The following is a 14,785-nucleotide window of genomic DNA, read 5'->3' on the forward strand; positions in this document are numbered from 1 at the left end:
TTAAATGTCTTCACTTGCTGAATAATATTCATCATCTTCTTCACATGAAAAATATTCATCTTCTTCTTGAGATTCTTGAAACTGACTTCCAGACTGTGACACCAACTTGCCATTATTACAGCGTTCCTTAAACAGCTGCACTTTCGGCCAAGTTTGTTTCAGGAATTCCTCTAATTGCTCCAGGGTCTTGTCATCGATAGTTTTACTGTTATCTGTTTCATCTTTATTTTCAGCCCAGTGAGCTGAAAAGACCCAGGACTTGCCCTTTTCGCTGTAGCAGCAAAATACCGCCCACATGTGTGAAGGAATGTTCACTCTGTCTTTCAGTTTATTTCTGCCAGGTATAGCACCTGCCAGCACATAGGCCACAAGTTTATTGTTTTGGTCAAGGCAGTGACTCTCCATCATCAGTTTTGTTTTTTGCTCCATGTGGCTCCAGCTGCCACTATTAAAGCTGATCTTCTGTGGCACAGCATTGGTCAGTGTGAATGTAGATTTGGCAGTGTTTAAATCAGCTGCATGACTGCTGGGAAATAAGTGGCCGCAATTCACATTTTGATCATTTTTACAGTAGTCTTTTTTACTGGCCTGGTTTTCAAGCTGCAGAAAAACAATGAATAAGAAACTAAATTTGTAGCATAGAGAAGTGCACATGAATTCTGCACATGATAATAGATATGTAAAGCTCTGACTGACTTTTTTTTTTTTGACAAACTAATCTTTAACACATTTGGCAAAACTGTAACAAAACACCATAAGAAACCTTACCTTTTGCTCAATCCGCCATTTGGATTTTGGTCTATCAAATTTTACTTTCTCAGTATATTTGTAAGCTGAAAAAACTGGAATCTTACTTGTTGTGTCATAGAGAGTTGCAAATCTGTAAGCGTTCACATGTTTTTGACAGATTAGTTTGTAGCGGTTATCTTTTGACTCAGAATTCTCCAGAATGCCAGGAATCACTGGAGGTTGTCCATCAAAAAAAAACTGGCTGCATGTGCTGAATGAATCTACAACATCAGTCATGATGAATGGAAAGCCAAACACCAGCAACACAGAGACGACAAACAGATGCATTTTCACCTGCTGAATCACAAACCAAAAATGAAGCTTTAGTGGTTGTAGAAATGTGAAGGCCGTTTCACACGATGTGCAGCTTCCAGAAAGATATCCTCAGGTTTTATAGAGAGGTTTTTTGTCCTCTTTTTTTTTTTTCCCTCTGGCTCCCATGAGTTATTTCTATCTCCAGTTGGTGACACAGGTGAGTACTGGCTGTAGAAGACCTTTATCATGATGCAAGATAAAGTTTTAAAGACTGTTTTAATTGACCTCACATTCACATTATCATTCGACTTCAGTTATTGATATCAATGTAGGCAAGGTCAAGCCAATAAAAATTCACTCACTCATATTAGCTTATGGAAATATATCTTCGTACTGTATGTGACCGCAGTTCAGTTACGTTCAGTTAGCTTTATAACTATACAAATGACAAATTATGTGCATAATGTACAAAGTAGTACATTAATGTTCATATAATAAATTCTATATAGAAAAAACTGCCTTAAAATAGTCAATCTTCTTTTTTTCAGACAAATCTCACCTGTATATATTCTGGAGAGGTTGAGCAACTGAGCAACTTGAGCAACTTTCTATCACATACATTTGGTCTGTATCAAATGTCTCTGAAATCAAACTATTTATACTTGTGTGTGTGTGTGTATTAAAACAAATAGGAAATATTTTATTTTAACAGCAAACAAGTTGGGAAAAACATTGAACAAATACATAAAATATGGGCCTATAATAATAAAAAAGGGCTAATATGCATGTGTGTGCGTGTTAGCTACTCCAACAATTGACGCAGCTGTAAATATTTATATATATATATATATATATATATATATATATATATATATATATATATATATATATATATATATATATATATATATACACACCAATTAGAATAAAGAGACTATTTGACTAATAGAAATCTAATTATTAAATATAATTCCAGAAAAAGCATTTGAGGTATTTATTCTTATTTTGCTATTTTACACTGAATGTAATCACAATTAAAACTTATGACTGCATAGGCTGATATCTTTGAATAAATGTATAATAAAAGTGTATAAGTGTGTCATCTTGCCTCACTTCACTGTACATTACATGTTTTGATCAGAAGTTTGGACTTTGATATTTTGAGTTCAATTCTTATTGTAACATATTGTTTTAGTCTGGCACACAGAGTTTCTGCCCAGACTCCCAATATCTGACACCAACACAACATTTTAGGGTTTAAAGTTAGCTCACATAGTGATTCATTTGCATTTAAATTCAGTCATAGGTGTCAGTGTTTGCATAAGACAAAGATAATAAAAATTCACTTACTCATTTGGTTAGTATATGACTGGAGTTCAGTTATATTCTATTAGCTTCATGGAAATGAACAAACTTTCATTTCCATGAAAAAAAAACTTAGCAATATATATATATATATATATATATATATATATATATATATATATATATATATATATATATATATATATATATATATATATAAGACAGTAAACCACATTCTCTGAACCAAATTCTCAATAGACTAAACCAGTAGAATAAATCACTCTTTCTGCAAAACCTTAAACAAGTTCAGGCAGTCTGTTTGCAAATGTCATGCTCTCTTTTTGCACTCTAAACTCTAAACACATTCTCACTCACTAAAACACATTTTGCACTGTGATGCACTTGTGTTGCAAAATGTTAAACACAAGCAACAAAAGTTATGCACAACTAAAACACACTTTTCATCGTTTACACACACCGACTCAACTGTTCACACATATTCACATTTTACACACTTTATTCAATTCTCAAAACAAAGACACATTTCTCAAAACTATAAACATGTTTCACTTGTTTTCACACTTTCCAATTTTTTTAATGATTTCTGCAAAACAATACACAAAAATGCCCTTGTTTTAAAGTGGTTTAACCATGTTCTCATTCAGAAAACACACACACACACACAATATAATTAACTCAAGTGTCACTATGTAAACTAATATAAACAGGAGCACAGGTGATTGTGCTTTACAAGTTGCATCCGATCCGAGTATTTAAAATTTTTAACGCTTTTATAAGAAAATTCAAGTGATCGCGCTGGCGCCTTACGTGCACACACAACATAACCTATCAGATTTAGAAACATCGCAGCCATTGTCAAAATAAAATACAGTCAACCTAATATATAAAAAGTTACAGCACTCATTTTAAATAGTCAGTGTACAATCAAAGCATTTGAATAATATAGTTTAGCATCCAAATACATTGTGAATATGGAAACATTTGGATTTGTGCCAAATAAGAGAGGTAATTATTTCTGTTTAGCTTTAAATGAATTTGTTTATAAATTACATTTTTCATAACTAAAATAGCCTATGTTGTGGTGTCCAAATCATGAACTCAATTCTGTTACAAAATAACTAGTTTGTTTGGATGATGTTTGTCCTATCATTTATGTATAGAGGAACATTTAAGGTAAGTTTTCAGAATGTGTGTGTTTTTATCAGAATAAAAAATTAAAGTGCTCAAGCATTAAAGCTGACACCAAAGAACAAATATATATATATATATATATATATATATATATATATATATATATATATATATATATATATATATATATTAGGGGTGTAACGGTACACGTATTTGTACCGAACCGTTTCGGTACAGGGCTTTCGGTACGGTGCACGTGTGTACCGAAGCATTACATTGCAACCAATATTCACCACCAATAACCGCAATAAGCTCTGCGTTTTGTTACTTTCGATAAGAAACAAAGTGTCATCCTTCAAATTCTGTCCAAGAAATCATTAAGTTTAAACAGAAAATGCCATTTTGACGTGATTTGATGGGGTGACAGATCACTATACAGGCGCCTCAGTTCAACCGGCAGCGCGAGCGCGGAGCACAAGTGAACGTGTTCATCTCTTCCTCCTTAATACTAGTTACAGAATAAACATGAAAGAACATCTGAAGGTATGTTGCAAGATTCAGTACAACTTACTGAAACGGTCATATCTCATGTAATCGCTCATTCAGTGTTTCAACGGTGGAAAGACATCAATGAAAGCGTCCGTATTCAACAATATGTCATGATGCATTTACCTCAGAAAAGCCATTCAGTGTTCACAGCTTGTTAGTTCGCTAGAGAAATGAACTCTTTCGCTTAATATATGCACTGTATTAGCCAATATATTCATTATTTTACTTAATCTTTTAGTGATATCCTGATTAGGCTATTTAATGTATGTTTAAATAAATCTGATGTTAAAATAACAGCCACTGTGTAGAAATGATTATATTTCAACAACGAATTGGAGTAAAAAAACATTTAGAAGTTAATGCAAAAACTGCCTTAGGTGCAGCTTACAGGTTTGCATACAATTTGTTATTTGAGTGTTGATTATTTTATCTCAAAATAAAAAGCAATTGAATTTAGGCTAATAGTTTGGGCTTCTTTCAAGTTAGGGCTCCCTACATAGTTTATAGCATTAGCAGAGATCATTTTTTTATCCTTAAGAAACTTTTATTTTTAATTTAATTTAATATATTTAAAGACAAAAACACAATTTGTTCAGTTAACCTTTGTTTAATAATAAAAATAAAGCAATTTTATGTTTAGTTTTCTCTCCACCTGCTGTACCGAAAACTGTACCGAACCGTGACTTCAAAACCGAGGTACGTACCGAACCGTGAGTTTTGTGTACCGTTACACCCCTAATATATATATAAATATATATATTAGGGCTGCCAACGTTAACGCATTCGATTATTACAAAATCCTTAATGCGTTAAAATAATTTAATGCATGTTTAACCCAAATAAATTACTGAAACACACAAAGGTGCGTTATAACATAATGCATCATGCAGTTGGTGATATTGGGGGTCGTGAGTTTAGCCAAAGTCCCTTTAAGACAAGTAATTTCACTCGGCGACCATATTTGAAACGCCTCTCCGGCATCCAAGTGCAGCTTTGAATGCATCTCTTTGAATGGGAAAACATCAAATTCTCTAAAGCTGTTTGCCAAGCTTTCGATTACATTTCATATTTGAAATCACCAATGAAATCTGACAACAACTGTCTCATAAATTTTGTTTCTAAACGCTCAAATCATGACAAAAAAGTTTTATTTTTCAGGCTGGATCAAGCTAATGATAGGAGAATCAGCTGAGATCTGTTAAATCTCAGTATGTTTTCCATCCAAATGCATGTTCAAGCCATTTGTTTTTTAATTTGATGATAAATGTTCAAAATTCATATTAAAGCTATTGATATAAACTTTTGATTCTGAATTTAGTGTCTAGGCAAAGTTTGCAATATTAAATATATGAAAACTTTTGAAACTGTTCTGACGGTTCTCTTCTTTTTTCATGTGATAGGTTTCTGAGATGTGGGGCCAGACTTAAAAGAAAAAGCTCCTCCTCATCTGCAGACTGGTTGAGCGCATTCATCAATTGATTCTCAAACTCATCCTTCTGCCCCTGCCTTTTTTTCTTTTTTTTTTCGACTTCATTGATCTCTGTGGTGTTGGCATCCCGTGGAGGGCTGGGTGTGGCAGGGACATGGGATGCATGGGGTTCTGAGGTAGATGGGGGCTCCCAGGATACACCAGGAGGGTCAGACAGAGTCTCAGAAGACTCAGCGGCCAGAACTGCAGGAGTAGACAGGTAGCTGGGAGATACAATGGTCAAGTCTTCCATGTGGTCTTCTGTTCCCTTTCGAAAGGGAACTCACTCTGCGTTGAATAACGCTTTGGGGGACGTCACGTGACCCAGGTGTCTGAAAGCAACTATCCAAGAACTCCAATCCCTATTGGCCGGCGACAGCCTATGACGTAATATGGCGCGACCCGGAAGTATAAAAGGAGCACCTGGAGAACCAAGACATCTCATCGCCTTTCGGTCCTGTTCTGTCTGATTGCGACTATACCAACTCTGGTAACCTTTTTTTTTAATATATATATATATATATGCCTTACAAACGTTCAAGAGAGTGTGTTCATCCGTATCCCGTTTGTGCTGAGGAAGAACGGTGGCTGCGATCATAGGGGTCGCAGATGAGCTCGTTGGGAAGTTTGAGAAAGTTGTCTCTCTCTCGGCTTCCCCGCGGCTGACGATGACGCTCATGTTTGACATCATCACGTCCGGCGGTGAGTGCTCCTCTGGCTTGTGTGCGGAGCTGCTGTGTGTTTGGGACGCGCTTCTCGGCGGGCTGCAGCTGCCGTGAGAGTGCGTTACAGTATTTCACAATTGCTAAAACACATTTCTTGAAACTCATCACTCATTTTCTCAAAACATTAAACACAAATCCAGTTTCTCAAAACCTCTGACTCTTATGGCAAAATCAAACAAAGCTTTCAGATCATACACACATTAAACAAAATATAAACACATACAGATCATTCATTAGACACTACATTAAAAAATGGAAAACACAACATCCAGAACATGCGGTTACAGAAAAAAAAAAGTATATTGTAACACAGTAAACACATTTTGCCATTACATAAAATGTATAGAAATCACAAGCAATGTGAATTTAAAGTATACTGTATACTGCAAGTACAGTATTATATTCAATATTACAGTTTTTCTCAAATGCTAAAACACAAAAGCCAATCCTCTAAACCAAATGACCAGTTGTCTAAACACATTTACTAAATCTAGCCATCATTTCCCAATATCATAAACACATTTCACATGAAGACACAATTCACAAAACACAATCCTCCGTTCTCATAAATCTTAACACATTTTTCTTTGCTAAAACACAAGTTGCAAAAGAACTCTGCTCATATTCTCAAATGAAAGCTCATGTGATGCAAAATGCTTGCCACAGTCACCAATATTTGAACAAAATGAACACACCTGGCGTCATTCATTACACACAACGACTCAAAATTGAAGACACTTGTTGCTAATGCTGTGACCACATGTATAAAAGCAAGCTCAGAGTGCACAGTTTGCTGAAGATTCCAAACAAACACAATGGATGAAGGCAGAGTCAGGGGAAGAGGAATTCGAGTCAGAGGAGGGAGAAGAGCTGGCCATGGAAGAAGAGGAGCAGGCCAACGAGGAAGAGGAGTTCAAATCAGAGGAGGAAGAGGAGCAGGCCAACAAGGGAGAGGAGTTCAAATCAGAGGAAGAAGAGGAGCAGGCCAACAAGGGAGAGGAGAAGGTCCAGGAGGGAGAGCAAGACAACCTCGCACCATCATTACGGACGAGATGCGAGCAACCGTCATTGACCATGTCATTGTCCATGGCATGACAATGGCTGAAGCAGGACTACGAGTCCGTCCAAACCTGAGTAGGTTCACCGTGGCCACCATTATCAGGGCATTCAGACAACACAACAGGTATTGTACTATATTGCTTTCTTTGTCACATTACAATTTTACAAGCCTGTGAAAGTAGTCTATTGGTTTCAAATCAGTTGTTACTGTATTGTAAAACATGTCAATTGACAACACGTTTCTTTCTTTAGAGTTGAAAGAATGCCACATAGGGGTGGGAGGGTTGCCATATTTACAGCGGCACAAGAAACCCTCATTGTGGATATGGTTTGTGAGAACAACCTCATCAGACTCCGGGAGATCAGAGACAAAGTCATTGCCGATAATGTCAACTTTGAGAGCATTGATGATGTCAGCTTGGCCACAATAGACCGAGTTCTCCGGCGCCAAAAGATGCAGATGAAACAGGTCTATAGGGTTCCCTTTGAGCGCAACTCTGCGCGACACAAAGACCTACGTTACGAGTATGTGCAAGTAAGTATACATCCATGTTCACAGTACAGTTAGTGGACATACTGTGTTGCTCAGTGGCCTACATTACTTCTGGACAATACTGTGCTACCTGACTGACTGTTGTTCTGAACACCTGTGCACTTTCACATTTTCACAGAGGATATTACAGTTGGACGCGATGGCCAGACCTCATGAGTACCTCTTCCTGGATGAGGCTGGCTTCAACCTGCAGAAATGAAGGCAAAGAGGCTGTAACATCATTGGCCAAAGAGCCATCACTGAGGTTCCTGGCCAACGGGGGGGTAATATTACTCTTTGTGCGGCCATGGGTTTGGAGGTGCTTGTCCACCGGCATGCTGTCCTTGGGTCTTACAACACCCAACGTCTCCTCACCTTCCTAGAGGAGCTAAAAGACATCCTCCTGGACCGCCAACAACACCATCCTGGGCCCGCACATCACATTTATGTGATCATTTGGGACAATGTACGCTTCCACAAACCAAATAAGAGGGTGGTTCACCACCAACAGTAACCACTTTTTAAACGTCTGTCTGCCACCCTACTCCCCTTTCCTGAACCCTATAGAGGAGTTCTTCTCATCGTGGAGATGGAAGGTTTATGACAGACAACCATACACTAGAGAGAACCTCCTAAGGGCAATGGAGCTGGCCTGTGTTGACATCCCAGTGGAGGCCTTCCAAGGATGGATTCGCCATTCCAGAGCATTTTTCCCGCGGTGCCTGGCAAGAGACAATCTAGCCTGCGATGTGGATGAGGTGATGTGGCCCGATGCAGCTCAGCGACATGATGCCACACAGTGATTGTGGTGTGTGTGTGGTGTGAATAAAGTAAATAAAAAAAAAACTTCACACCCTGATCATGTTTTCAAGAGTACTGTTGTGTGCAATAGATTCTGTTTTTGCATTGAGTTGTTACAGTAGTGTACATGCAGAATTTACTATAGATTTATACTCTTCATATGACACTCACAAATCTAAATGCCTAATCTTCTGCAGAGATCTAAGAACATCCATTACTGTAAAGTTTCTAAAAATATGCATTGGCAGTTATGAAACAAAGAACCTTCTCACAAATTGAGCATTGTGTTTTCAATTGTTTTGCTGTAGTGTGTAATGATGTGTATAGTGTTTACATTTTTGAAAGCTTCGAGCTGCTCTTTTGGTGTGAAAGTTTGAGTTTTGAAGTGAGAAGGTGTGGTAGTGTTTATGTAGCTTTAGAAAAGGGTGTTGTGTTTAGACATTGGGGAACATGGAGGAAACGTTTGTGAAATGTGTTTTAGCATTTGAGAAAAACTGTATATAGTATTGAATGTCTGTATATACAGAACAAACATACAGCAGTCTAAATGCAAATGACTAAAAGGTCAAAGAAAACTCTAAATGAAAAGCATGATACAGTACACACACACACACACATAAAAACAAAGTTCAGAGTCAGTGAGAGATTCATTCTGCTTCAGCATCACGTCTTCATGTTGGGTCCGGCCTAAATCAAGTCAAGTCACCTTTATTTCAGTTGCAATTTATACTACACAGATACTAGTCTAGTCTAGTCTAGTATAGTCAAAGCAGCTTTACAGTGATAACAGGTACATGATGATCAGTAATACAAAGAGGGTTCATTTTGGCTGTACAGCTCTACAATGTAAGTGAATCAACACTGAACTGACTTCAACTGAACAATGACACTATTTTCTTTTAAAGACCATCAATTATTAGGGGCCAAGTACCGAAGGTGCTTAGGCACCTATTGTAATCGTTAGATTTCTTTCTTTTTTTTTTTGATCAAGGTCTCTTTTATTTTCAAAGATAACAAACAAAAGATAAACAATATTTACATGAAATAGTCAAGTCTAGTTCCTGTAAATACAAACAACCCAAACAGCTCCCCTATGCCCCCCACCCACATGTACTGGACCCCAACAAATTACCATTCAACCAGACATACCTAGATGTGAGTCTGCAGATTCATACATATATAATTTAAATATCTAAATAAAATAAAATGACATCATCAATAAATAATAATAATAATTAAAAAAAATAATAATAAAATAATAATAAAAAAAATTACATATACATATGCATTGCACACACAATTGGGTTACATAGACATGTTAATAGCTGCCGTGCCTTCTACAAAGGAGATAAAAGGCTGCCAGATTGTATAGAATTTTGTGGACCCTCTTACAGTGTATCTAATTTTTTCTAAGTGAACATAACTCATAACCTCCCTAATCCCTTGGCCATATGTTCGGGGGAGAGCATCTTTCCATTTGAAAAGAATAAGCCTCCTAGCCAACAAAGAGCAGAAGGCCATCATATTTAGGTGGCGCCCAGAAAAGGTGGCATCTACTGGAGCCACACCAAACAATGAAATCAAAGGAGATGGTTGTATTGTTCTTCCACATATTTCAGAGAATGCCTCAAAGATGGACTGCCAAAAATTATGCAGCTTAGGGCACAACCAAAACATGTGTAATAGTGTGGCAGGAGCCTGTCTGCACCGATCATACGTAGGATCAATACTCGTTTTAATTCTAGACAATCTATCCTTGGTCCAGTGAAGACGGTGCACTATTTTAAATTGAACCACAGCATGTCTGAGGCATATAGAGGAAGAATGGATACGCTGTATAATTTTTTGCCAGGTTTCTTCTGAAATCATTTTATTTAGGTCTGTTTCTTAGGCAATCGAGACTATTCAAGTTATACGTATTGAGCAATGTATAAATTCTGCCTATTACTTGTTTTATATTAACTTTACATTTTAAAATTGTTTCAAGCAGAGATTCAGAAGGCCTCAAAAGAAAACAGTCAGAATTAGAGGCCACGAAAACTCTAAGCTGCAGATACCTGAAGAAATGCGATTTATGGAGACCATACTTCTGTTGCAATTGTATAAAGCTGGCAAATCCATTCCTAATGTAGAGGTCAGATAATGTACCTATCCCATTTCCTGCCCAAACACTAAAAGCTTCATCCATCGTTGATGGGTTGAATGGATAACAACTGGATTATTGGTGAAGGCTGAGATAGGCTGTTTAAAAGGTAGTTTGGAACATAATAAAGCTGCTGGGGAGGTAGATCCAATAGATGTCCTCTCCAGCACCATCCAATCAGTACTATTGACATCCGTGAAATCATTTCTCAACCAATACAGCAGTGCTCTTATATTAGCAGCCCAATGATAATACATAAAATTTGGAAGTGCCATACCACCCATTGCACGGGGCCTCTGTAATATATTTTTATTAATCCTGGGCTGCCTTTTATGCCATATAAAGGATGTAATCTGACTGTTTAAACTGGAAAAAAAAAAGATTTTGTTAGATAGAGAGGAAGAGATTGAAACAAATATAAAAACTTAGGGAGAATATTCATCTTAATCGTATTGATCCTCCCTCCTAAGGAGAGAGGCAGAGGGTCCCAAAGCTCAAGGTCTTGTTTAAGGCTGCTTAAGAGGGGATGATAATTAGCCTTAAAAGATCCTTGTGGTCATGTGTGACCCCAGATATTTTTCCAAACTTTGTGAGTAGACTCGATAATTCAGGAAGACTGGAGAGGGGATCCAATATGAATAATAACATGTCATCTGCATAAAGTGACACTTTATGCTCTGAACCCACCCGGTGTATCCCCTTGATGGTGGGGCACTGCTTCAGGGCTAATGCGAGTGGCTCAAGTGCAACGGCAAACAAAAGTGGTGAAAGAGGACACCCCTGCCTCGTGCCCCGCTTCAGTTCAAAGTAGGTGGATAAGTTATTATTGGTGCGAATCGCAGCCACTGGGAGCAAAATGAAACGCTTCTAAAGTCTTGAAAAGATTGTCCCACTCCACCCTATCGAACGCTTTTTCAGCATTGAGGGATAACATCACTTCAATATTGCCAGGATCGTGTGGAGTGGGACAATATAGGATATTAAATAGACGCCTGATATTGAAAAATGAATAACGATTTTTTATAAATCCTGTCTGATCAGACGAAATAATAGAGGGGATAATATTTTCAAGACGACGCGCTAAAATCTTGGGAAGAATCTTTGCGTCTATATTCAGCAACGAAATAAGGCGGTACGAACCGCAATTGAGGGGATTTTTATCCTTTATAATTAATAGAGAGATTACTGCTTGACACATGGTTGGGGGCAAGGAGTTGTTGGCTAAAGATTCTTGATATACTAACAATAACAGAGGAGATAGCTCCTCAGAAAACTTTTTAAAAAATTCGGTTGAGAAGCCATCTGGTCCTGGAGATTTGTCACTTTGCAAGGCACCGATTGCTGACACTATCTCCTTAACTGAGAGATCCCTTTCTAGTTCAGCTGAGAATTCTACACTTACAGAAGGCATTTTTAGGAATCTAAAAAAGTCTTCTAGGAGAACAGGATTGTTGGGCCCATCTGAAGCATATAATAATTGGCAGAATTTTCTGAAACAGGAATTTATCTTCTCATTATCAGTGCATTTTAGACCACATTCATCATTAATTTCAGGAATTGTTTGATTAGCAGTTCTTTGGCGCAACTGGTGAGCTCGGCCGGACTTTTCCCCATGTTCATAATGACCATGTCTTGATTTGGAAATAAGGTATTCAGCATGTCTGGTAGACAGGAGATCAAACTCTGTCTGTAATGCAAGCGTTTCTGGGGTATAACCATGCAGCCTGTCTAACTCTAATATCTCATCTGATAATTTTTTTAATACGTTCAGTGTTGGCCCTTTTATTTGCACAGTATGAAATAATTTGACCCCTTAAATATGCCTTTAGCGACTCCTAAACAGTAGATGACGACATCCCTGGGGTTTGGTTGATGTCGAGAAACACTTTAATTTCAGATGATATGAACTTAGTAAATTCATCTTCTGACAGAAGCAGAGGGTTAAACCGCCATGCACGATATGTAGATTGTGTATCAGGAATGTACATTTTCATGATTAAGGGACCATGATCCAAGATGACCATAGCCCCGTAATCACACTCTTTCGTGAGATGCAGAATTCTTTTGTCCAGGAAAAAGTAATCAATACGTGAATACGTCTTATGCACCAGGGAAAAGTATGAGTACGCCCAAGAGGTGGTAGGGCTGGGCGATATATCGAATGCTTTTATCACGCGCATTTCGTCAGTAAAGCAGGTTCCCTGATTACCGCTAAATCGTCATCACCTGCTTTCAAATGAAGCGGCATTTAATAGACAGAGCCGTAGTTCACTGATAAGCCACGCAATATCGCGTTCAATATCGACGGCGATTCTTATCGATATTGAACGCGATATTGCGTGGCTTATCAGTGAACTACGGCTCTGTCTATTAAATGCTTCTCTTGTAAGAATGCAATATCTGCACTGAGCTTTTTTAAGTGCGAGAACACTTTTTTCAATTTCACCGGATGATTAAGTGATTTGACATTCCAGCTTATGAAGTTAACAGGGCAACCATCATAACCTCTTGTATTATTTATATTGGCCATATTGTGTATACAGAGAGGTGAGCACCATATATGAAACCCAAAGACACAAGAACATAAAAAACAAACGTACACAAAAATAAAATAAAAGTCTGGCAAAGTAGCACCAGTTCGTAGATCGGTCCAGTAGTCCCACCCTCCCCCCTCCCCTCCTCATCACCCAAATGAACAAGGTGATCACAACAACCCTCAGAAAAATAATCCACACATTAAGTGCTTGTGGTTGGGAACGCTAAAGCCAAGCGCTCGGGCTCCCATCGAGCCTCCAACAAAAATAAAATAGAGATGGTAAAGTGTAGAGTAAAACAATTCAGTACCATGCTCGGTAAACTTATATATAAAATATATTTATCACACTGAGTATCAAGACTAAACTGCGTTAACTTCCTTAAATAACATTAAATCAGGTGTAATGACTCTTTACAGAAGGCCATCTATGACTGACATAATTAACCTAAAAAAATGATCAGGAACAGAGGCAACGTGCCTTTCATTTCAGCTTGGGCTAAACAAAGCTGAGCCAAAAAAGATAGTATGTCAGTCTATGAGCACATAGTTCGAGGTGGTCAACATTGGGACAGTATACAGAGAAAAGTAAACATTGTGTTGTGAATTTGTACCTCATGACATCTGGCACAGCAATATACACGTTTACCATACCCGTAGAACGTCAGAGGTATTATGCTCAGTTGAAAATATCAGTCTCATGAACATTCTGCGGCCTCCGTGGAAGGGAGAATATTCTTCTTGACATAAGTCATAGCTTTGTCCGGGTCAGTAAACTCCCTGTCCTCCCCTCTGTACGTGACCCGAAAACGCGCTGGAAACAAAGTCCCGTACCGGACTCCCTGTCGGTCGCGAAGCAGTTTCCTCACCTCTGTGAAAGCAGCCCGAGCTTTAGCCACAGTTGCCGTGTAGTCCGGGAAGATGGTAATTGGTTCCCCGTTGAAACGGAGCGGACCCCGGGTACGAGCGCATCGTAGTACCTGGACACAATCTTGGTAATAATGAAGCTTAGCAACGATGGCGCGAGGTTTTCCGCCCGGCTTCTTCGGCCCTAAGCTCTGGTGCGAGCGGTCGATTAACGGCTCTTTATCCAACTGTAGCACTTCAGATAGCAACTTTGATACAGAGGTTGTAGTACTGGAGTCGGGAGTTTCGGGTACACCAATGATTCTTATGTTACATCTCCTCCGCCCTTCCATATCCTCACACTTCGATTTCAGTTCTGCCATTTCTGCCTTCATCTCACTCACAGAATATTGTAAAGCAGCCACTTCATCTGACCAACCTGATAGCCCCCCCTCTACCTCCTTGATGCTAACTTTCACCTGGTCGATCTCAGACTTCAGTGCCGCGGTGTTATTAATTATATCCGTTTTCACCTCCTTCAGCTTATTCTTGAGCATTTCGAAGTCGTCAGCGAGAGCATTTTTCAGCTCTGACTTTATCACCGCTGAGATGTCCGCTTTCAGAGAGA

The 14,785-nt window shown here is 38.4% G+C and overlaps 1 protein-coding gene across 1 annotated transcript; it reads right to left on the reverse strand.

The window, feature by feature from the left end:
• LOC137025276 (endonuclease domain-containing 1 protein-like) lies at positions 1-1,077 on the reverse strand. Its single transcript, XM_067393292.1, has 2 exons — positions 769-1,077; positions 1-600 (listed from the first exon to the last, which is right to left on the reverse strand). Exons 1-2 carry the CDS (start codon positions 1,075-1,077, stop codon positions 1-3), a joined length of 909 nt encoding a protein of 302 aa, XP_067249393.1.
• Between the last annotated feature and the right edge of the window lie 13,708 nt (positions 1,078-14,785).

This window comes from Chanodichthys erythropterus, chromosome 8, assembly GCF_024489055.1.
Source record: "Chanodichthys erythropterus isolate Z2021 chromosome 8, ASM2448905v1, whole genome shotgun sequence".
NCBI classification, from domain to species: Eukaryota; Metazoa; Chordata; class Actinopteri; order Cypriniformes; family Xenocyprididae; genus Chanodichthys; species Chanodichthys erythropterus.